The 23297-nt window shown below is 45.3% G+C and overlaps 1 protein-coding gene across 1 annotated transcript; it reads right to left on the bottom strand.

Moving 5' to 3' along the window:
• Positions 1 to 8234: 8234 nt before the first annotated feature.
• On the bottom strand, positions 8235 to 12514 carry LOC102965167 (cystatin-C). The gene is made up of 3 exons (XM_015544020.2): positions 12153 to 12514; positions 9412 to 9525; positions 8235 to 8586 (listed from the first exon to the last, which is right to left on the bottom strand). Exons 1-3 carry the CDS (start codon positions 12396 to 12398, stop codon positions 8503 to 8505), a joined length of 444 nt encoding a protein of 147 aa, XP_015399506.2. The 5' UTR covers positions 12399 to 12514; the 3' UTR covers positions 8235 to 8502.
• Positions 12515 to 23297: the final 10783 nt, after the last annotated feature.

Consider the following 23297-nt stretch of genomic DNA (forward strand, 5'->3'; position numbering starts at 1 on the left):
AAATTTGCATTTCAAAGATATAGAACACTCCTAGAGAAGACTGGGTAGAAAATTTACATCTCAAAGGCAGAGGAAAATAATGCAAGTATCTGCAAGCGGCTTTTTGTTTCCTAAGTCCAGATATTTTACAATGCCTACAAGCCTTTTGAGATTAATAAGGAAGGTTTTGTGGTTGGTGAAACGGACAGTGGGCTTTTTTTTTTATTTAAAATTTTTTAATGTTTATTTATTTCTGAGACAGAGAGAGACAGAGCATGAGTGAGGGAGGGGCAGAGAGAGAAGGAGACACAGAATCTGACACAGGCTCCAAGCTCCAAGCTGTCAGCACATAGCCCAACGGGGGGCTCAAACTCAGACCTCGAGATCATGACCTGAGCCAAAGTCGGACACTCAACCGACTGAGCCACCCAGGCGCCCCCGGACAGGTGGGCTTTGAATTGCTTCTAGAGCTGCGTTTCTGTTTTCCTAAAAACTTAATTTATAAAATAAGACAGGTGTAATTCCTTGAAGAATTGTTTTGCAATCTGAATGCTGTCAAGGAGCTGAGCCAACTATTCAACTATATCATCTTCTATTTGCTTTTTTACAATCTTCAATGAAAATGGGAATCAAAAAATTCTTATGTTCTATATTTAGGGACATTTGTCTTTGGAACGCCTTTCTTTCCCTCTAGGTACCTAGTTTCATTTAGCTTAGGGAAGAGGGCCTAAAATAAATTTTCCATCAGCCTCCAAATATTAGCTTCCAATCTGGTCAACTTCTGAACATAGAACTATTTCAAAAAAACTAAATATTAACTTCCAATCTGGCCAACTTTTGACCATAGAACTATTTTAAAAAAAAATCCTTTCCTGTATCTTGCTAGGTTTCATCTGGGGCAAACAGTAAATACTCTTGACAGTATTGAACAACTCCATGGATATAAGAGAAGTCCCCAAAAAGGGTGCAAAAGATACTACCCTCACAAGATTTAGAGCCTGAATATATCCAAAAGGAAGAAAGACTTAGGTAATCTCCCTGAGAATTGGCAACAGTTGGCAGGACCCTAGATGCAAATGGAGTGCAGCCCCCATTTCTGTCTGGCCTTATTTTGGGGGCCTCCAAACTGATGGTGGATAAGCCAAATTCTCAGGACATGAAACAAAAAACAAACAAACAGCAACAACAACAAAACAAGAGGCAATAGCTGTCCCTGGGAAAGAGAATGATAATTAACTGATGGACATCTATAAACCAGATTCACGAGGAAACGTCTGAACTTGGAAATAAAAGGACAACATGAAACTTTGCTTTCCCCTCTTGACTGGATACTAGAGGCAGACACCCAGGAGAGTTGACTATAGTAGGAATTCTTACCCTTGGCTGGCTTCTGCCACTTTTTCCAGAAGGCTTTGGAGCAAGTGGGTTTAAAGTAGGGAGTATAGCCCCTTTCTTCCAGAATTTGCCAAGGTTTTCCATTAATTTTAACTTTAGTTTGCCTTTAGCCATTTAAGGAAGTAACTGGTGACATTTCACTTGAAAATCTCTCACTAGAATCCCATCAACCATGGGAGTGGTCCATCTGGAGGACTCTCCTGTGAGCATAGTGTCTCAGTTGATGGCAAATAGACACTGATTTCTTGGCCAATGTTTTGATGATGGACCCATGTGAGGGTGCAATGGGGAAGGCCCACATGTTGTTTTAGGTTTCTGGCCTTTGAGCTACTGCAGCTGTAAGACCACTAACAGGGAAGCATTTTGTTTCAGTTTTGCAGTCTCTCCACTTTGAGAAGAAACAGTCAAGAGGTATCACAGGACTGTCAGTTCTGATGAATGGTGAGTTCAGTCTTTGCCTGCTTTATCAGTTAGGACTCATGATAACAAGTGCTAGAAAACCCAAAGAAGGGGGAGGACTGTTTCACATAACCAAGACGTCCAGAGGCAGGGCTGACATCAGGCATTTCTTGGTGCAAGGATTCATGTTTGCCATCTCTTGACTCTGTTCCGATGTTCCTGTAATTTGTTTTATTTTCAAATAGCTGCTCTGAACCTCCTATTTTCTCATTGCCATGCCCAGCAAAAAAGAGGGAGCTTGCTTTTCAAATAGTAGAAACAAAATTACACTATTAAGTCTCATGATCCACAGGTGGCCAGACTTGGATCACATGCCATCTTTAAGTCAGTCACTAAGGCTTGTGGAAGATTGGTTGCTCTGACTGTTTTAGCCAAGATCAGATTCTCCAAGCCATGGCCTAAAGGGTGAAGTCTGCTTCTCTGGAAACTGGTAGAGTGAGGGAAGGAGGATGCATCACCACAAGGATTGCCTTCTCATCATTATCATAAGAACCAGGCACTCACTGGTTTGTGAGTCAGCACCAACCTCAGGGATTATTTGTTGCCTTCACGTGGGGAGTGTGACCAGTAAGGAATGCACACCGCCCATGGGGTAAACATTTCTTAACACCATTTATCACCAAGTAGCCATTCAGGAAAGATGGACATTTTTCTTAGTCTATTCCTCAGGAGCCTAGATTTGGGTAAAAGCAAAAGAAATGTTGCTCTTCATGATTAAAAGTACCTCACAAAAAAGTTGGATCCTGTACACTAGGAGGCCCTATATTTTCTGAACACCTTCATGGCTGTGGGAAAATCCAGAAAGGGCTGAAGTGTTTTACCCTACAGAGGGAGAAGTTGGACTTGCTGAGGGGTCTGGAGGGAAGGGATAGGGTGGACAAATAGAAAATGCTAAAGGAAAGAGGAATCAGTAAGACAAATAAGGCCAGTGGCTCTGTGGGGTGAAGGGCAAATGACAACCACCTCTGGAAGTGAGGCCAAGGGCATTGCAAAATCAGGGATGCCAGGGTCAAGAAACCTGCCGAGCTGCCTGAAATCTGCACAAATTTCAGTGACCTAATGCACAGTTTGGGTGAAGGACATTTTCATTTGTTTTGTTTGGTTGTGTTTTATTTACTGGGAATCAAGGAGGGGGCGGAGTTGTACATCTGGGGTGATACTCGGCACCAAAGACATGTTTAGATGCAGGTGTGACCTTGAGACAGGACCACTCGACTTGCTGCCCTTTGCAGATGTTTTAGGAACAGTTGCACTTTGACAGGAAATCAAATTGGGTTATAGTTCAGTGATTCCTTGGTGAATCAATTGGTTAATATTACAAAATCCTAGTGCCCAGCCTGGATGTATTAAGTCAGAATTTCTCTGAGTGGTGCCAGACAGCAGTATTTGTCAAGATCTCCACATGATTGCATGTGCAGTCACATTTGAGACTATGTACACACCTTATCTGGTCTCAGGGTGCTGGACACCCTGGCTGACATCCAAATGACCCCTGAGTGTATCTGACCCTGGGCTGAATAAACTTCAGGAACTGTGATCCTGGAGTGACCCACTGGGAGCCCCAGTGCCAAGGGTGAGAGAACAGATATAGGTGATTTGAAGAGAATCTGTTTCTTATTTTGGCTATCATTTGAGGCACTGCTGCTCGGTTTTATGTGTGTTTGTTAGCATAACAGAGCAGAATGAAAAGGAATGTGTGTTTTTACTATTGTCTCCAAGTACGCGTCTCTCCAGCTCGGACCTGTAGGCTTGGGACAGGGTTGGCCTTTTCCTCTAGCTGCATCTTCTAATGGGGCTTGTCACTTTTCACCTTGTGCAAGTTCACTCCTGTCCTTCATCTGCTGGCAGTGATAGACCATAAAACCCCAGATCTCTAAGTGTCTATAAATTATGAGCCACCAAGATACAAGGAAATCAGGTAAGATGAATCATTTTCATCTATATCAGTAGTGGCTGGTGAGAGATACAATAGGGAAATATTCCTGGCAAAAATATAAAATACCCAGGTATAGATTTCCCAGGAAATATGAAAGATGCATAAAAACTTACTTTATAGTACCAGAGAACATAATAAAAGCATAAATACATTGCAGAATATCCAACATTCTAAAATGAAAAGCTAAAATATTAAATTTTGTCTTTTTCCCCCAAATTGAAATATAAATTCAATATAGGGCTAGTTCAAAACACAGCGATTCTACTTTTTCAGCTTGAAATAAATTTTTTTTTAATTTTTTTTGTTTTAAGTTTATTTTTGAGACAGAGAGAGACAGAGCATGAACGGGGGAGGGTCAGAGAGAGTGGGGGACACAGAATCAGAAGCGGGCTTCAGGCTCTGAGCCATCAGCCCAGAGCCCGACGCGGGGCTCGAACTCACGGACTGCGAGATCGTGACCTGAGCCGAAGTCGGACGCTTAACCGACTGAGCCACCCAGGCGCCCCAAGCTTGAAATAAATTTTAATCACAAAGAATAAATAAACATATTCAGGAATAAGATTTAGAAAAAAATGAAGAGAATGGTCATTACCTAACAGATATTAAAATATTCTATTTAAAACAGAGTAGTTGGCAAGGAAAAATAAACCCAGCTAGATTTAAGACAGAGACATAGAAACTGACAGGATGCTATGGGAATTTGCTATACAAATGATGGCTTTTGGAAGCAGTTCTTGGAAACCACACACACACACACACACACACACACACACACACAGAGCTTATTTGAAAAATTAAGTTAAACTCTACCACATAAATAAAAGCTATTAACATTCTGACTGGAATAAAAATATGTATTAATGTAGCAAACTGAACTGTTGAAAGTGCTGTATAGACATAAACACATTAATTCCCATAATTCCATGAGGAGGGACTCCTACTGTACCTTTGCTGATAACAAATGAGGCTCAGGGAGAGTAAGGAGCTTAGGCAGATCACACAGCCAATGGCATTTTCACCCAGGCATCTGATTCTAGGGTCCCTGGGCTTCACCCCACTCAATATACAGGTGTATATGCATACACACACACACACACACACACACGCACGGGTGTGTCCCAGACACTACCGCTGTGTAACAAATCACCCTAACACTTGGAGGTATGGTACAACCATTTGCTCATGGTTTTGTGGACCAGGGATTTGGGAAGGCAACAGGTGGGTAATTCTTGCTTGGGGGCTGTCATGTGACTGCAGTCAGATAACAGCCAGGGTTGCAGTCATCCAAAAGCTCAGTTGGGCTGGACATCCATGGTGACCCATTCACTTAAGCGGTAGGTGATACCAACTTTGGCTGGGAGCCCAGCTGGGGTGTGTCAGGTGGGCACCTGCAGGGGGCATCTCCAACATGATGGAATTGGGGAGTCAGGCTCTTTACAGGGATGCTGGCATCCCACAGGGCAGATATCCAGGAACGCTGGCAGAAGCCCCGGGACCTTCTCTGATCCTGCCTTGGAGGTCACAGGGTCACTTCTGCAGTATTCACTTGAAGCCTCTACAAATTCACCGAGAGTGGTGGTTCACAACCCTTTTAGAAGCTTCCCTGGTGTAATGTGAAACTGTCCCTGTACTGAAAGGGCAGGGAGAGGCCGAGAAAGAAGCAGGTCCCTCCAGGTTAATAGATGGCAGTTTTAATAAGCAAAGAGAACTCACCTATGAGGCTTCTCTTAGGTGGCACCGAGATGAATGGACTCCACACCCACCTGGCAAATCTTAAACGTTTATAAAACAGGCCCTAACTGGTGTCAGTCACATATACCATCCAGATGGCCTCAGCACCACATCACCATCTCCAGGCAATCTCCTTAGAGCAGTGTCTGGGAGCTGAAAAGTCCAATGGAACCCACATTCCAAGGACAGGGGAGGGGCTGAGGAGCCTCCAAGGGCCCAGGTCCAGCTCACAGGTTAATCCTCAGTCAAATCTCTTCAATGATGTTCCCCAAGTAATGATGCAGCTCACAGACCTTACCTCTGAATAAAAAGAGTGTCAGAGATTATGGATGCCATGTTTTAAACCACAATATGTAATTAGATCAATGAAAAAAGATAAAGAAACCTATTGAGTGTTTGCTTAGGGCCAAGCACTATACTAAAGCTATTTATGTAAGTAATTTTACATAAATTCTACTTACAGTTATATTTAAAGTAAATAAATATAAAAAATCGTGCAGATTAAAGTTGCAGGGGCTGTACTTCCACCCCTGGACATATGGGTCTATGTGATGTCAGGTCATAGGGCCTTCTTGATCACACCACTTCACCCAAAACTCAGGGCTGTGGCATCCATGGGCCTGCCCATCCCCCTGGGGCACCCAGGGTGCCACCAACCTGAACTCATGTGGTGTGGGCTGTGGAACTCAAGGCCTGGATAGTGGGAGAATGCGTGGAGAATTTGAGATGAGCCAAACTGTGTGTACAGCTCTCCATCCCCTACCCCCAACTTCTACAAGAGAATAGTAGTGTGCCTACAAAAGGATGGCTTTATAGGAAATCAGCATTTCATCATGGTGCCAGCATGTAACCTAAGATTCTTCACCAAGTTAGGGAAGACCCTGCATGGAGGCTACGGCCTCTTCTGTGGGCACCACTTCTGTGTACAGTTTGCTCTGTCAGGACCCCTCCTTCTCAACATATCCCCAAGTCCATGCGGCCCTGCAGGGACCATACCCAGGCTCACACTCCGCCTTTCAAGGCCTGTACACAGTGCTTTGTCTCTCTGATCCCAGCCCCTTTCTTTAAGTGCGGTGTCCATTGAGAAGAGACTGTAAAACAACCAAAGCATTTATTTGGGGTCTTAAAGATTGTAATCAAGGAGACACAGAGGCCACTAAAATCCAAAGTGTGTTCCAAACTTGGAACTTAAAGTGCAGGATTATGGAAGCAAAAACCCATGGTTTCATAACTTGTTTTGAAAGAATTATGACTGGTGCTGGCAGAGTTCACACTTACTGTCTCATACATGGTTGGCCATTTGGCAAACAGGTGTCACAGTATCTTTATTTCAGTCCAAAGTAGAAGGATGTGTTCCAGGTGGCCCAGCTGCAATTGACAAGTGTTGAGAAAATGTACATAGAAGACAGTGGTACACGGGCAATGTGCACTGTGAACTGTATTTCGAATGATTCTCTTAGCAATTGTGCATCTTCTTCCATAATGGTGAACATGAGACAAGGCACACAATCTTGTTGGGGCCCATCTAATCACCAGGAGGAGGCACACAGGATGGGGACAATCCCCACCCCTTCCCAGCACTGTGCTGAGTTCTGCCTTTGCTGGGTACAGCAGCCGCCCCTGGGGTGCTGGCACTCAGGACCATCTGGGTGGGTCCCCTTTGTCATTTCACCCTCTGTGTTCATGGCAATGAGCCAACCAGATCATCATTCATGCTGCGGTGTGTGTGGAAGATTTGGGGAACATGGCCCCAACATTACTAGCCCCTTGAGAGGGCTTCACCCCTTTGCAGGAAATGGTCAATATAAGGACAGTGCAGGGATTGGGGTATGCTTTTGGTACTCTTTTGTTTAGGACTAGATCGTTTCTATCTTGGGGTCCTAAGGTATCCATTAGTCTACAGAATGATGGTGGACTAAGGGTAACATTTCCTATTAATTACATTGTCCTCAGATTAAGAAGCAAGCCCACTCTATGTCAATCCAGGTTATGGTTTCAATTCTACAACCCTTATATGAAACTCTACTACACAAGGACTTACTTTAAATAGGACCCCAGAAAATGTGCAGGGTGTAAAACCATTTACAAACTACTTCCCACAATATATCTGAAGAAGGTGTTGCTTTCAGTCTCATTTCACTCTGGATTCTGACCTTGATTCTGACTGGTATTTCCCCAATAGTTACATACACACATAATACTTTGTCTTTGTCTCCTGGAGGTGACTTGTAGTCTTTTGTGGAAAGTAGACATAAATCATTTATCTAGTCTGTAGAGAACTTGACTAGTGAAAATCAGCCCAGGAGTGTGTTGAACTCAGCACATGTGGTTGAAATCTATTACCTGGCAGATCCCTACTCAGGGTGGCCCTGGGCTATGGGCTCCATCTGACCCCTCCCTCCTGCCCATTCCTGCTCACCATCTGAATTCTTTTCAAACACAGCAGCCAAGTTTTCAGGATCAGCAGCCTAGTTTCCCTCCTCTCCTCTGTGATTACCAGGAGTCACTACAGCTAAGGGCTGGGTTCCCAGGCTGCTCCTGGTTCAATCATCTCTCAAAGTGGCAGCATGCCTCCACCACTGCCCCCCCGGCCCCACACACACCCCGGGGAAACTGTCAGTTCTCAGATCCTTGCCTATCCTCTAAAATCAGTTGGGACTAGGAACTCTTCATAAAGACACTGCCCAAATCCTTTTTATATGTATATTCCCGAGATAGGAAATAACTCAAGAGATAGCTGATGTTACCTTTTATTGATGAAGACAGAGCAGAACAAGTGCACTACATACTGGTGCATTTGGAAAACAATTAAAAGAAAGGAGTTACAGTCACTTAGCATGTTCAAAAAATGCCCCAGAACCCTTTTCTATTTGTCTCCTGAGACCAGCACATTGAGGGGACATCACCTGGACAGGGCCACCCTTCCAAGGATTAGGAGTTCTACAAGGGGGGAGCGGGGTGGGAGAAGGGGGCCAGAGCAACCCAGCCTGTCACAGGGTCCTCTATGCATCCTGGCAGCTGGACTTCACCAGGGATGTCTTGCCCATCCAGGGTACAGTATATATCTGGAAAGAGCAGAGCGTTTTCTGTGAAAGGGAAAAGAGAGGGATAGTTAGGGTTACAGTGCAAAAGGAACAAGTCCAGCCTCGAGATGTCAGAAGAGCAGGTAAAGAACAGTGGCAAGAGTCTCAACCCCCACCTTGCAGAGCCCCAGCACACTAAGCAGGGCTCTGCAGTGACGTCTCGGGCACCATGCCCATCCCTAAAGTCCAAGAGATGAGATCCTGTCCCTTACCTCCAACCAGCAGGATTCCACTAACTCGTTCCCCCTGCACATTCCTTTAAGGAGCAGCGTGTGGAAGGCTCCAGAGCCCCCAAGGGACAGGGCACTGCCCCCAAGTTCCCTGACCTCCAATGGGCCAGCACTAGGACAGGTGCAGAGGGAAGAACCCAGGGGCTGGGATCAGAGTTCAGGAAACACAGGAAAGCCGCAGGGAATGGGGAAGGTATGGGGGCAGTACAGTTTTCCCCAGAGGCCAAGACCCAGGAAGGAGACTAGTATTTGGTGGGCAGGGCAGCACCAGAGGGTTTTGGCTGCTTATAGGCCTCTGATTCCCTCTAATCCGTTTAGGTGGCTGGTGCTGAGATTAAGGGGTTACCTCTCTTCCTCTCTCTCTCTCTCCAGCAAACACCCCACAGCTGCTCCTTATCCCACAGGCACATACATGGTGCCCCCTATTCACCAGCTAAAACCCATTTAGAAAGTCAAATTAGTCATGTGCACACACATGTATTCCATGCACCCAACACTGGCACACCCCCACCCCCAGCAATCACACATGATGCATCCCACAGGCATAGGCTCACCCCCACCCCTCTGCCGTGCTTGGCTGCCTCCTCCAGGCACATACCCTTATCAGGTGTGGCTGGTCATGAAAGGGACAGGTGTCCAAGTTGGGCTGGGACTTGGTACATCTGGTTCGTCCAATCTCCACGTCCAAGAAGTAGTTCATCCCAGCCACAACCTGCATACCGGGAGAGCAGGATTTATTTACAATACCCCCCAATTTCACACAAGTTACCTTCCTGCTATTGGGCCCTTACACCAGCATTCACTGCTGCCAAAGCAGGTATCCCAGAAACCACAGCCACCTCCTGAGGGCTGGCCCAGCTGCTGTGCTCAGACTCTCATTGTAATTTGTTCATAGAGGGGCTCCAGAAGGTCTCAGGCAGCCTGGCAGGAGGAGAAGCAGGAAGATGGAAGGTGGAAGCCAGGGTCCAAAATTCTGTTAACCGGGTTCAGGAGAGAAGGCACACTCTGGGGAGCCAGCACAGAGTCAGCTAATAAACTCCAGCACCAGGAGCCAGGGCAGGAACTAAGCCCACAGTGAGGGCTCTGCACTGGAGCAAACAGAGTAGATTTGGTTCTGAAAGACAGTCATGTGATGGGTGCAATTAAGCTAAATTCCAATTAATAGGATCAACCCCATAAATATTCACATTACCTCAGTGTAACAAAGGTTTATTTATTCCTTTATTTCACAGTAAGAAATGACATGCCTCCCTCTCTCTCTCAATGATACACACACAGACACACACACACACACACACACACACACACACACACACACACACAGAGTTTAGGCCAATCAATAAAACACTGATCCTGGAATGTCTACATTTTAAGTGTGATTTTTGACGGAAATAATTCTGAAGTGTGTCATACACCTGCCTGTCTTTTACACTGGAGATTTCAGGATAGAGGCAAACCTTGTCCTCACACATGGCATCCCACAGACAGGCCTCCTTAGAACTTGGAGAAACATGGCAGCCCGAGACCAGGATCCACATCCTACCTGGTAGAACCATAAGCAGGTCCCATGATCTCTCTGCTGTCACTTACCCCTGTGAGCTGTGGCACCAAGCTAGTGTCACACTGGAGAGCAGCAGGCTGGGGGCAACCTAGTGAACAGGGAGCACATGTCCCATCTAAAGGATACAGTGCCAGCCAAATGCTACAGGAGGAGAAATGGTCAGTTCTGGGCCCACCTTCTGAAGTTTTAAGAGAAGGTGCGTGGGTCCTAAATGCTGGCATGCACTACCAGGCTTTCATTGCTGTGAGGCTCTATTCTGCTCTCAAATGGGCCCCAAGCCAGCTGGCCCAAATCCTTGCCCTCCTTAGAGGATGAACACAGAGCCGCAGAGCCACAGTGCCCCTTCCTCATACTCCCTCCCACCCGTCTCTGGATTCCCATGGCTATGTTCTTTATCTGACCAGAACTCCAGGACAGGCTAGCAGAGGCAGGGGTCAGGAGCAATCCACTCAACTACCTCTGGATGTTGGCGATGATGGGGCAATATCAGGTTAGGGAATGTGATGGCACACACGAGAGGCTGCTCCCCATGGACGTGACCTGTGGAGAGAAGCAACCCTCCAGGAGCCTTTCCTCCAGGATCTCAGGACAGATTTGAATTCATATGCCAGACCCTTTGCTCTGGGATGCACTGGGTACCACAGGCCAGCTCACTGACCCATCTGTGTTTGCTGACAACCTCTGGGTGCTGAGGGAGGATGTTTGGCGTGGGCCCCAAACTCCATTGTAGGATGAGGACATGGAGGCCAAGTTAGTTTAGTGGCATCTATCGAGAGGAGACTCAGAGAACAGGTCACTTCTACATGGCCCCAATCATCTCAAGAAAACATGTGGCCAGCCCAAACTGAGCCCCAGTGTGCACCACAACTGGTTGGACCCTTCAAAAATGCCAAGGTCATAGATGGAGAGAATGCTCCAGAGTAAAGAAGGCTGCAAGACAGTGCCTGCACCACATGATCTGGCAGTCCTGAGCCATAAAGGACATCAGTGGGACAACCAGTGACATTTGTATAAGGTCTGAGTTTTAGATAATTGTCAGTGTTGATTCTGATTTCCAAAATGTTATTGTGCGCTCCTCAGAAAATGCCCTTCTTTCTAGGAAATACACAGAGAAGTGTTAACTCTCAAAAGATTCAAAAATACAAATGCACGTATCCCCATACACACATGTATGTGCCTACTGGAAAGCAAAATGGCATAATTTTAACATACAAGGAATCTAGCTGTAGAATCTACAAGGATTTTATGCACTTATTTTTGCTACTGCTCTGTAAGTCTGAAAAGTTAAAGTTAAAAGGAAAAAGTGCTTTAAAAAAATCCTTTAGTGGCAAAGCCAGGAGGGCAGCTGGGCATGGGGTCTGATTTTCCTTTGCTCGTGGTCATTTAGTGACAGCTCACACTGGGCCCCCGTGTCCCGTGAGGCTGGGGCATGGACACAGTGGGACTGGATAGGGGCCTTGACCCCCGCACCGCAGCCTTCTGGCCAGGATTGGAGCTTGAAACCTGAAATGAAGGCCATGGGGGTGACCCAGTGTGCCACCGGGGTCCCTGGCACTCCCGGAGACATGCATGCGAAGGGCTGGCTGTGAGGGACCAGAGAGACAAGGGACACAGCCCTCTGAGATGCAAGGGAACGTCTGTGGTCCCCGCCCAACCCCTAGAGGCTCGGAGACTGATCCAAGACGCTGGGCCGGCAGATAGGGTCCTTGCTGGTGACGTCAGGCAGCCGCGCCCTCTACTCAGGGCCGCGCAGCCCCCACAGCCCGGCTCGTACGCACCTGCTTTCGGGCACGCACCACCCGCATCGCACGGCTGTGGTACGCGTCGTTGCTCGCCTTGTTGTACTCGCTGAGGGCGAAGTTCAGCGCCTGCTGCACGCCCTCCTCGTTGACGTCGGCGTCCAACGGGGCGCCCACCAGCGCAGACTTGTTGTTTCTCCTGCCGGTCCCGGGACTCACAGCCAGGGCCAGAGTCAGGCCCACAGCGGCTAGCAGGAGCAGCGGGGTGCGCAAGGACCCGGCCATGGTGTGTTCGCGATTGACAGCGCACAGGTTACCGTAGGAAGTGATCCAACGTAGATAAGCAGCACCCAGCTGGCCGCCGCGCTTTTATTCCCTCAGCCCCACCCTTGGGCCTCCCCGCCCTCCCCGGCTCCGCCTTTTCCGCCCCCACCTACCCCTCTCCGCGGAAGTCCTGACCCTGCTCCCGGGTCCGGCCTCTACTTCCTGTACTTCCCTAACCCAGCGCCTCCTTGGCAGTCCCAGCCCTCTAGCCTTAGTTCGGGCCCCTTTGACCGCACTTCTGGCCTTATTCTTCGGGTTAGGTTCGTTTTCTCTCCCCCAAGCTCCGCCCTTCCTCTCAGCGTCTCTCCTCCATCTAAATCCCGCCCCTCTACAGTGTGCTAGCCTTGGCCCTCCCAGCCCCGCCCCTCAGCTTCTATCCCTCCACCTAAGTCCTCCTCCCATCGCGCCTGCCCTGTCCCTGAGTCCAGCTCCACCCAGCCAGCCCTGACCCCTGCTCTGGACGGAGGGCTCCCAAGCCTAGCTCACTGTGGTCTTGCAGAAGGTGTCACTCCTCCCAGAGCCTGCAGTGCTTGTAACCCCCAGCCCTGTCTCCTGTGAAGGGGGAAATAGCGCTCTGGCTTCCTGGGGGTTGAGCATTGCATCTCAGTCTAGGAATCCCCAGAGTAGGGGGGAGGTTTAGGACGGAGAAAAAGGAAGAGCCTGTCTCCCTTCTGTTCTGGGGAACTCTTTTGCAAAACATAAATTAATTAACCTTTATTTGGAAAAAGGTCATTGGGTTATCTTTTTCACAATTCATTTATTTATTCAACTGACAAATCTTTGGGACTTTTCTCTGGCCACGAGGTATCGGGTTTGTAGGTTGAGGATGGGCTAGTGAGCCTTGGACTTGTCGGAGGGCAACTGCCCAATAGAGATGCAATGTGAATCGTGTGTGACTTTGCATTTTCTAATACATTAAAAGTAAAAAGACAGGTGAGTTTAAGCTTACTATTTTTGATTTCACCCAATATATCCAAAATATTATTTCAACATACACTGGCAATTGTTTAATGAGATATTTTATGTGTGCGTATCTTTGTGTGTATGTTAAGTATATGGAATCCTGTGTGTATGCTTTACATTCAGAGCAGGTGTCAATTTAGACTGGTCCCATTTCAAGCATCCCATGGTCAAATGAATGTATGTGGCTGTGATGTTGCACAGTCCAGGTTTAGGGTGTGTGGGGGTGGGGTGGGGAGGCAATGATCAGTAATTAGGATCAGGGCATGATACGTACTCTGTTGAAAGTGAAATAGAAGGGTTTGATAGAGAAAGGTGCTACTAAGTATGGCCAAGGAAACCTCTTGGAGAAGAGAGGCATTTCAGCTGAAACCTAAAGGAAAAGAAGTCTGGCCAAGATCAGGGAGAGATACTGAGAGGGCATCATCTGCTGGGCACTGTATGGATTAACAGAGCCCCCAGTTCAAGACTGTATAGGTCTGGGCTCCAGTATATCTTCTGCAGGAAGTGGTCAAAGGCTCTTTTAGTTATATAGAAAGGAGGAGATACACAGAGCAGGGAAAGAGAGGGCTTCCCTGGTCAGATACTTCTGAGCAGGAGTGGCTATCTTTGAGGGTGGGGAAAGCCTGCTGGCAGCCCCTGTAGAAAGAGGCAAGAGACAGTACAATGACCAATATCTGTTTTGCATTTAATAAGGAGACAGAGAATCTTTTGGAAGCTTTTGCCCAGGGTCCATCAAGTAAACAGTCCCCATTGCTTTACATTACAAGTTACCATTTAATTTCACAAGGAGCACACTTACCAGAGAAGCTCTGCTGTCTGCAGCACCAGTCAAGACGAAGGAGGCAGGGATAGGGAGTCCAGGGACACAGGGAAGTGGCTTATATCTTTGGGTGCTCTGGAGTCTCTCTGGGCCTCAGCCCTGGCCACAAGGAAAACAGGATGGATCTGAGTGGGGTTGAGCAATTCCCTTGGCAGATCTGGGTGGTCAGTTTCCTTTCCAATTCCGTGGTGTGGTTACTGCTCTGACATTGCTCTCAGTGTTTGTGCAAACTTGAATTCCAGTTCCTTTAGCAATCTGCACAGGGCAGCAGAGGGATTCTTGATCCTGCCTGAGATAGCATTGAAACTGGTGCACTGGGCGTTGGATCTTGACCTTGAAGCCACTGAGGGCAGCCCTGCCCTCTCCACAGTGCTCCCTAGCTCCCCTTTCTGCCAGTAACAGAGTAGCTGGACCTAGTGACAAGAACAGACCCAGCTTTAGTGAAGCTCCTCTGAGCTGCCTCTCCACTAAGCCTGGGTCTTGCCCAGCTGGCCTGCTAACCCTGTTCTAGTGAGAATCCTCCTACCTTGACGTGTGTTCAAGTTTATCACCCCCACCTTTGATGTCTAAGTCATTTGCAAGAGTCCAGTTAGGTCAATGTAGCAAAAATCCTCCTCTTGCCCCCAAACCTTGGCTGTAAATACCATTTGTTCTTGCTGTCTTCAGAGTTGAGCTCAATCTTTCTCTCTTATTTGGATAATCTTGACCCCTATTGTAATGTCTTCCATAACATTTTAACAAGTGTCAGAATAATATTTCTTTAACTCTGGGAGCCATCCAGGCCAGTGCTCTGTACTATGCCTGGTTTGCCTGGAAGGTAGTGAAAATATTGTTGCCAAGTAGGAGCCAAGAATCCTGTGATACTGGAGGGGAGTAAGAAGGGGAGGGGATATGGGGGGGGAGCAGATGGGGAGGGAGGGGGCCTGAGGTGAAGTGGGGAGTTCAGGAGGGGGATGCATTTTCCCCGATACTGTATTATGAATATGTTCAAACATGCAACAAAAAAGAACTTTATAGCAAACATCTATATGCCCACCACCTGGATTCTAGCAGTAATATAGTACTTGTTTATCACATGCCTATCTACCTGTCCATCTCTCTATTCATCTGTCAAACCATCTTGTTTTCAAGCATTTCAAAGTAAGTTAGGGGCCCCTGGGTGGCTGAATCAATTAAGTGTTTGACTCTCTATTTAAGCTCATGTCATGATCTCTCTGATTGTGAGGTCAAGCCCTATGTCAGGCTCTGCGCTGACAGCTTGGAGCCTGCTTGGGAACCTCTCTCCCTCTCTCTTTCTGCCCATCCCCTGCTCACGCATACACATGACCTCTCTTTCTCTCTTTCTCAAATATATGAACATTCAAAGTAAGTTAAAGTCATCAGTACATCTCACCTCTAAACACTTATGCATGCATAACATGAACTAGAGGTCAATATTTATTTACACCTTTTTCATTTGTTGGAAAATTTTTCTATCCTTAAGTGTACAAATCTGAAGTGTACATTTACTGCATTTTGACAAGTGCGTAGCCCTGTGTATCCCATCTCCTATCAGATACAGAATATAACCATTACTCAGAAAGTTCCCTTATTCCCCTTCCTAGTCGTTTTGTGTCCTCACCCCCCAGAGACAATGGCTGCACAGATTTTATTTTACTTTTTCACTATAGATTAGTTTTGTCTATTTTAGAAGTTCATATAAATGGAATTGTATGGTATGTAGACTTCTCTGGCTTTTTTTTTTTCTTCACTCATCTTGATGTTTTTGAGATTCTTCTCTGTTGTTTAACTTGGACACAGGCATACCTCGGAGATACTGCAGATACACTTCCAGGCCACCACAATAAAGCAAATATCACAATAAAGTGAGTCAAATGATTTTGTTTGGTTTCCCAGTGCATATAAAAGTTATGTTTACATGATACTATAGTCTATTAAGTATACAACAGCATTATGCCTGAAAAATAATTTATGTATCTTAATAAAAAAATGCTTTCTTGTTAAAATCGTTAATTGTCATATGGACTTTCCATGAGTCATTATCTTTTTGCTAGTCTCATCTCCACATTGGTAGCTGCTGACTTATGAGGGTAATGGTTGTCCAAGGCTGGGGTGACTATGGCGATTTGGTAAAATAAGACAACAATGTAGTTTGCCATATCCATGCCAATCCTACTTTCACAAATAATTTCTCTGTAGCAGACGATGCTGTTTGATAACATTCTACCCACAGTAGAACTTTCATAAGTGGCCAATCCTCTCAAGCCTTACAGCTGCTTTATCAACTAAGTTCATGTAATATTCCAAGTCCTTTGTTTTCATTTCAACAATCTTCACAGCATCTTTGCCAGGAGTAGATTCTATCTCAAAAAAACACTCTTTACTCATCCTAAGAAGCACTTCTCCTCTGTTTTATCTTCACCTCCTCAAGTTTTATCATGAGATTGCAGCAATTCAGTCACAGGCTCCAACAGTAACATCAAAGATCACTGATCGTAGGCCACCATAAAGAATGAAGTAATAACGTAAAAGAACCATTTTGAGAATCACCAAAATGTGACACGAAGACATGAAGGGAGCAAATGCTTTGGAAAATGGAACCGATGGACTTGCTAGAGGCAGGGTTCCTGCAGACCTTCAATGTGAAAAATGCAGTGTTTGGGAAACACAATAAAGCGAAGCACAGTAAAATGAGGTGTGCCTGGTTGTGAGGTCAGCCTTTGATCACCACAGGGACTCTCCTCCAGAAGAATCTTAGGAGGGTCTCAGGCCTGGGATTGCAGCCACCTCTTCTACATTGAGGAGGGAAACCCTTGATTACTTGGAATTGTTGCTTCTGTTTCTCTTCTGTTTTCCTTTTTAATCTGAACAGCTTCCTCCTCTCCCCTTCCCTCCACAGCCTTTCTCCTTTCCTCCCTTCTTCCTTCTCCTTCCTCTCCCCAGCCCTCTGGGGAGCCCAACCTACTCTTTTTTTTTTTTTTTTTAAGTACCATCAGTAGAGGAAAAACCTGATTTAAAAAATAATTTTTTTTTTATGTTTCTTTTTGAGAGAGAGAAAAAGACAGAGTGTGAGCGGGGGAGGGGCAGTGAGGGAGGGAGACATAGAATCTGAAGCAGGCTCCAGGCTCTGAGCTGTCAGCATAGAGCCCAACACAGGCTGGAACTCACGAACCAGGAGATCATGACCTGAGCCAAATTCGGAGGCTTAACTGACAGCCACTCAGGCACCCCAGAAAAATCTGATTTTAAAGGGCAAAGAACAGATTTCTCCAACTCTTCTCCATATTTGAAAATAAAAGTTATTTAATTTTTAATCCAATCAGTACAACATATTTAGTATAAAAAACAAATGAGAAAATGAAGAAAACTCTAAAGAAGGTAAATTATGTGTGTGCATTTCACTGTAACTGTGTTCATGTGAATGCACTTGTGTACTGTTTACCACACTGATATCACATGGTGATGGTAATTCAGTGCTGCTTTGCTGCATTGCCATTATGTCATGAACATTTTCATGTATTAAATTGTCTTTGAAAACTCTGCTCTATCAACTAAGTGTCTAAATTGCTGAAATTAGCTACTAATAAATAACTTGGGGTGCCTGGGTGGCTCAGTCGGTTGGGCGTCTGACCCATGATTTTGGCTCAGGTCATGATCCCAGGGTCTTGGGATCAAGCCCCTTGTCAGACTCCCCACTGAGTCTGGAGCCTGCTTGGAAGTCTCTCTCTCCCTCTCTCTTTCTGCCCCTCCCCCACTCATGCTTTTCTCTCTCCTTCTCTTCTCGAATAAAAAAAACAAAAACAAAAAACTTAAGTTATAAATAAACAAATCTTATTTATTAGTACCTACTCAACTAGTTATTCCATAGCTTAATTTTTTTTTTAATGCTAGACTTTTAGGCTATTCACAGGCTTTTCCCCCCCTATAATGAGTAATAATGTGATATACACTATTATAAAAAAAAAAAAAAAGCCTTCGTGGATATATTGGATTATTTTCTTCCTAGAATTGTAATTACCACGTGAGTAAAGGAACAAGAATTTCCTATCCTCTTCTTGATCCTTCTAGCTGAACTAAGAATCTAATTGCTGAGGCAGATTAACAGGAGAAAATAAAATTTAATTTCCTATGTATGAGGAATCCAACACAGACATGGAAATTCCAAAGATAGGCACACTGAGGTTATATATGTCATCTTGAACTAGGAGAAGGGTTAGGGTTTGGAACTTCAAAGGGAAGGAATGTAATCCTCAGGAAGAATGAAAAAGAATAAATGTTTGGCAACAAATGTTAGTTGGGCCCACAGAAACAGTTAATCAAAGCATATTAATCAAACAGGCCTTGCTAGGTTCCTCCCTGCCTATCATACTTAGTTTATATCATAATGTAGTTGTCTCTGGTGATAGCTCTCTTCCTGGAGTAGGCCCTCTATCTGAATTCTTTTTAGGCAGTTGTAAGGGAGGTAAAGAGCTTTCCTTAATATGCTGGGCTTTGATTGCTTTTGAACTCAAAATAATCTTAATTGAGATTAAATTAAATCTTGGAGTGGCCTGTCCTTGCCCCCTACAAAGTGTACAAAGACTTTTTGCTTACAAATTGTCAAAGTTTTTCAGAAATATATGCCTGACTCAATTATAACCAAGCAGTGAAGAGAATGTTCTTGGTTCACAGCAGAATTTTGTGCTTCATTTTGTTTGCAAATATCTATAAGTACAGGTGTCCTCAGTGGTGTGATGCTTGGCCTGAGACCCTGGGTGGTGTCCCCTGATGGTCACTTCTTCTTATATATACTACAGTCTTGTACCTGAGTCACACCATGGCAGATCCACTTTGCACTTAGTTATCCTCCATGAAAAATGGTATCAGTTCCTGAGCTGTGCTATTCATCGTTCACTGATTTAGTAGGTACTCATGGAACACTTGATGTCAGATACTGACTTTAGGAAGAAGGTAAAAGCTCAGTTCCTACCCTCCAGAAGTCCTGGGTCTGATGAGGAGAAAGACATAAACAGGTACTTCAACACGACAAACTGACTCAGATTGCAGGAAGATAAGAGTCCAGGGCTCCAGATTCTGCCTGGCCTGTCTCTCCAGGGTTCTCTTCAGGTGGATTTAAAAGGGCAGTATGATCTTGATTCTTTCCTTAATTCCAAGACACAAGGAGAATTGTTTATCTCTCCTGGTCTAGATATGAAGAAATTCCAGTCTGGCCTCATCCCCAAGAACCTCATCCAGGCCTGTCCTAAGGGGTTCACCAGGCTCAGGCCTTGTACCTCTTTTCTAGGTGTGCTCCTTACCTTGGAGTCTCATCCAGTCTGGTGACTTTAATACCAGCTCTGCACCCACAGTGCCACCAGATAGCTCCAGCTCAAAACTGCCACCTTAAGTCCTGTGATGTTCTGATTTATAACAGGATGTGTATTTGGTTTTAGTCCTTGACTCTGGCACAGAGCTCCTAAAACCCTGGAGATTTCCTAAGTGATGAGAGCACAAAGGTGTCTCCTGTCATGTTAATGAGGTGGCTCTTAGACCCCCAGCAAAAGAGGTCAGGAGACCCAACCATGGGATTAGAGGGTTGGAAATTTCAGTCCCAACCTGCCGCCCCCCCACCCTCACCTGACCTCTAGGGAGGGAAGGCTTTGGGAGCTGAATGAATTGCCACTGGCCAATGATTCAATCATTGATGACTATGTAATGAAGCCTCCATAAAACCCGCAAAGCTTCCAGAGCTTCCAGATTGGTGAACACTTGAAGGTTCAAGGAAAGTGGCATACCTGGAGTGGGCATGGCAGCTCCATACCTTTTCTGCACACCCTGCCCTGGGCATCTCTGCCATCTGGTTGTTCCTGAGTTATGGCTTTTTAAAAAAAAATATTTATTTTGGGAGAGAGAGAGAGAGGGGGAGGGAGGGAGAGAGAACATGAGTGCGGGAGGGGCAGAGAGAGAGGGAGAGACTGAGTTATGTCTTTTTATAATAAACCATTGAATGATAGTGTTTCTCTGAGTTCTGGGAGCCATGTTAGCAAGTTAATAGAATCCAAGAAGGGGGTTGTTGGAACCTCTAATTTCTAGTAGGTTGGTCAGAAGCACAGGTGATAACCTGGACATGTGACTGGCATGTGAAGTATGTGTGTAGGGGGGAGTCTTGTAGGACTGAACCCTTAAATCACCAGGTAGACAGTGTCAGAATTGAATGAATTTATAGGACACACAACTGGTGTTAGAGAATGGCTTGGTGGTGTGGGGGAAAAAAACACACATCTGAATTGGTGACCAGAATTATTAATTGGTACCAGAATCCTACCTCCAAATCTGTTTGATGGCCTTTCCACTTGGGTGGTCCAAGACATCCCAATCTACCCATGCCCCAAACTGCACTGTGGGTTGACCACCCCTCTTTATCACTCAGGTGTTCCCCACTTCAGTAAGAGATGTTAAAGATCAGGCTCTCAGTGGAAACTTCCCTGACCTCACTTTTTAAAATTGTGCCCCCCCCCATTCTCCACCTTCCCATCCTCCTTACCTGGTTTATTTAGTTTTTCCCTTGAACTTTCTGATTGACTGGTTTATATTTTTCTTCTTTTCTGTCTCTATGACTAGAATGTAAGCTTGATATTTTGTCTGTTTTGTTCACTGTGATTTGCAGTACCTGACATATAAGAGGGATCAGTAAGTGTTAGCTGAATCAACGAACGAACTGGAATAGTGGTCTTGTTACCAATTGATCTACCATAGCCACTAACTCAGGAAATAAACAGGTGAGCCCTGGTGCACTGCCATGGCTGTTGCTCCATCCAGGGGAATTCTGAGGGGACTGAAGAAATTGAGAGCACAGCTCCTGGCTGGGTTTGCCAACACTGTTGTGGAACAAACTTGGATACACTCACTGTAAGAGAAGCCAGTAGCTCAAGAGATGAGGGTTTGGAAAAGAGACAGAGATTTATTTCAGGTTCTGGCACTGGGGGAGGTGGTAGACCTTAACATCTGACCTCTCCACCAGCAAGATGGACACCTAGAGTTTTATAGAGAGAAGTTCAGAGAGGTACTTGCAGGAGTGCAGGCAAAGAGCATGTGATCATGGATGGGGTCTTAAGTGTTCAGCCCCTGATGTTGGGCCAGAAAGGGACCCGTGGGGTCATTTCTTTGCTATCAGGGCTTTTCTGGTTTGGAGATTGGAATGTTCTGGTTATTGCAAAACCTCTTTGTCAATGCCTCAAGAGAGTGTGATAAGAAGTAAGCACAATGGGTTTTAATTAGAGCAGGAGTTAAGCAGTCTTGTCTATTTCTGATTTTAACTATTGGGGCCTAGAGTTGAGCAAGAGGGCTCTCTGACACCCTTAAGGCTTGTTTTTGTTGTTTTTGAGAAAACGATGTCAACATTTCCTCCCATTATAGCTTTTGTTTTACAGAATTGGAGTTATTTCAGTAAGACAAGCAAGGGTGGATCCCCAGGGGACATGGGAAAAAGTAAAATTGAAACAGTACATTATTCCACTTGATTTTAATGTCTCAGAAATTGCAGGAAATGAAACCTACGCAAAGAGCTAAGTTTATATTAACAAGGTAAAAAGGGCTGACACAGCTGTCTTAAGAAAGCCAAGGTCTAAATATATTTGTTTGAAAGTAGCTGGTTATTAAAGTACCATAAGTTAAGAGGTAATTCCACTTTCCTCTGGTTCTTACCCCTCCTCCACAGAAGCATGTTTTATGCACTTGAGGGATGTCACAAGAATAAAACTGCTTCATGTTGAGCTATTCTTGATATACTCCACCCAGTTGATGCTATGTCACCAGGTAGACCCCAAGACCTGACTTTTATAGCGACCTGCTTGTACTCACCAACTCTTGTCCCACATTTTTCCTTAAGCTCTTCTTTTCAGGGTATCTCTCTCTCTCTCTCTCTCTCTCTCTCTCTCTTTTAATTGTTTATTTTTGAGAGAGAGAGAGAGAGAGAGAGAGAGAGAGAGGCAGAGAGAAAGGGAGACACAGAATTTGAAGCAGGCTACAGGCTCTGAGCTGTCAGCACAGAGCTCGACATTGAACTGGAATGCATGAACCTTGAGATCATGACCTGAGCCAACCGACTGAGCCACCCAGGCAGTTTATCTCTTAACTCAGGCAAACTGAAACTATCCCTGAGTGCTAATAGCTACCCAGCCAGCCCAGACTACCCAGACCAGTTTGAACTCAGCCCCTGACTCACACCTGTGCAGATGGACCATAGACTGACTGTTACCTTTACCTCACTATAATACTTGCTTATAAGTATAGCAATGGTGTTAATGTGCCTGTGCAGAAACTACTCATGTCAGTCTGCAAGATGGAGAAGAAAGAAGTGAAAAACAGCTATTTGGGAAAGTTGGGATATGGGTCCAAAACAAAAACAATGAAAAATAGTATAAAATTAAGTACAGAAAATTTTCATTTTGGGGAGAAGCCTATATTGTGCTAACATGTATGTTCAATGCATTACTCTGGTTCAGGTTAGCTTGTGGGAACTGAGAGAAAAATAAAATAAGTAAGAAAAATAAAATAATTTATTTGCTTTCAGTTATTCCTTCTCTCCTGCTCTTCCTTTTCTTATGCAGGTGTGAGTTTCTTACCTATATTGTTTTCCTTCTTTGTGAGGAACAAGTGAGTCACAGCACATTAATTTGAGAAACATGGCCTCATGTGACTGAGGCATAACACTTCATCACAGAGACTGCAAATTAATTTTTTCAGGGTGTTAATGAAACATAGGTCTGGTCCTTCAATCATTGCTGTACACTAAGCACAGGGTCAGAATTGAGGGTCAGAGAAGCAGGAGGGTTGGGGGGTCCTCAGACTCTATACTGCAGTGCTCTTCACAAACTACGGTTTGAGAAAGGAACTGGGTAGCACAGTGTTTCATTCTTTCTATCTAGAAAGATTTCAAAATTATAGACAAGTTGCAAAACTGGATGGTCACTTTTATCTTGGCTAGTCCTTTGTCCTCAGTTATTCAATCAGACGCTACTTTGGGTGTGGCTGTGAAGGCATTTTGTAGATGTGATCAGAGTTCCTAGTCAGTTTGCTTTCGGGAAGGGACATGAGCT

This window comes from Panthera tigris, chromosome A3, assembly GCF_018350195.1.
Source record: "Panthera tigris isolate Pti1 chromosome A3, P.tigris_Pti1_mat1.1, whole genome shotgun sequence".
Classification (NCBI taxonomy): Eukaryota; Metazoa; Chordata; class Mammalia; order Carnivora; family Felidae; genus Panthera; species Panthera tigris.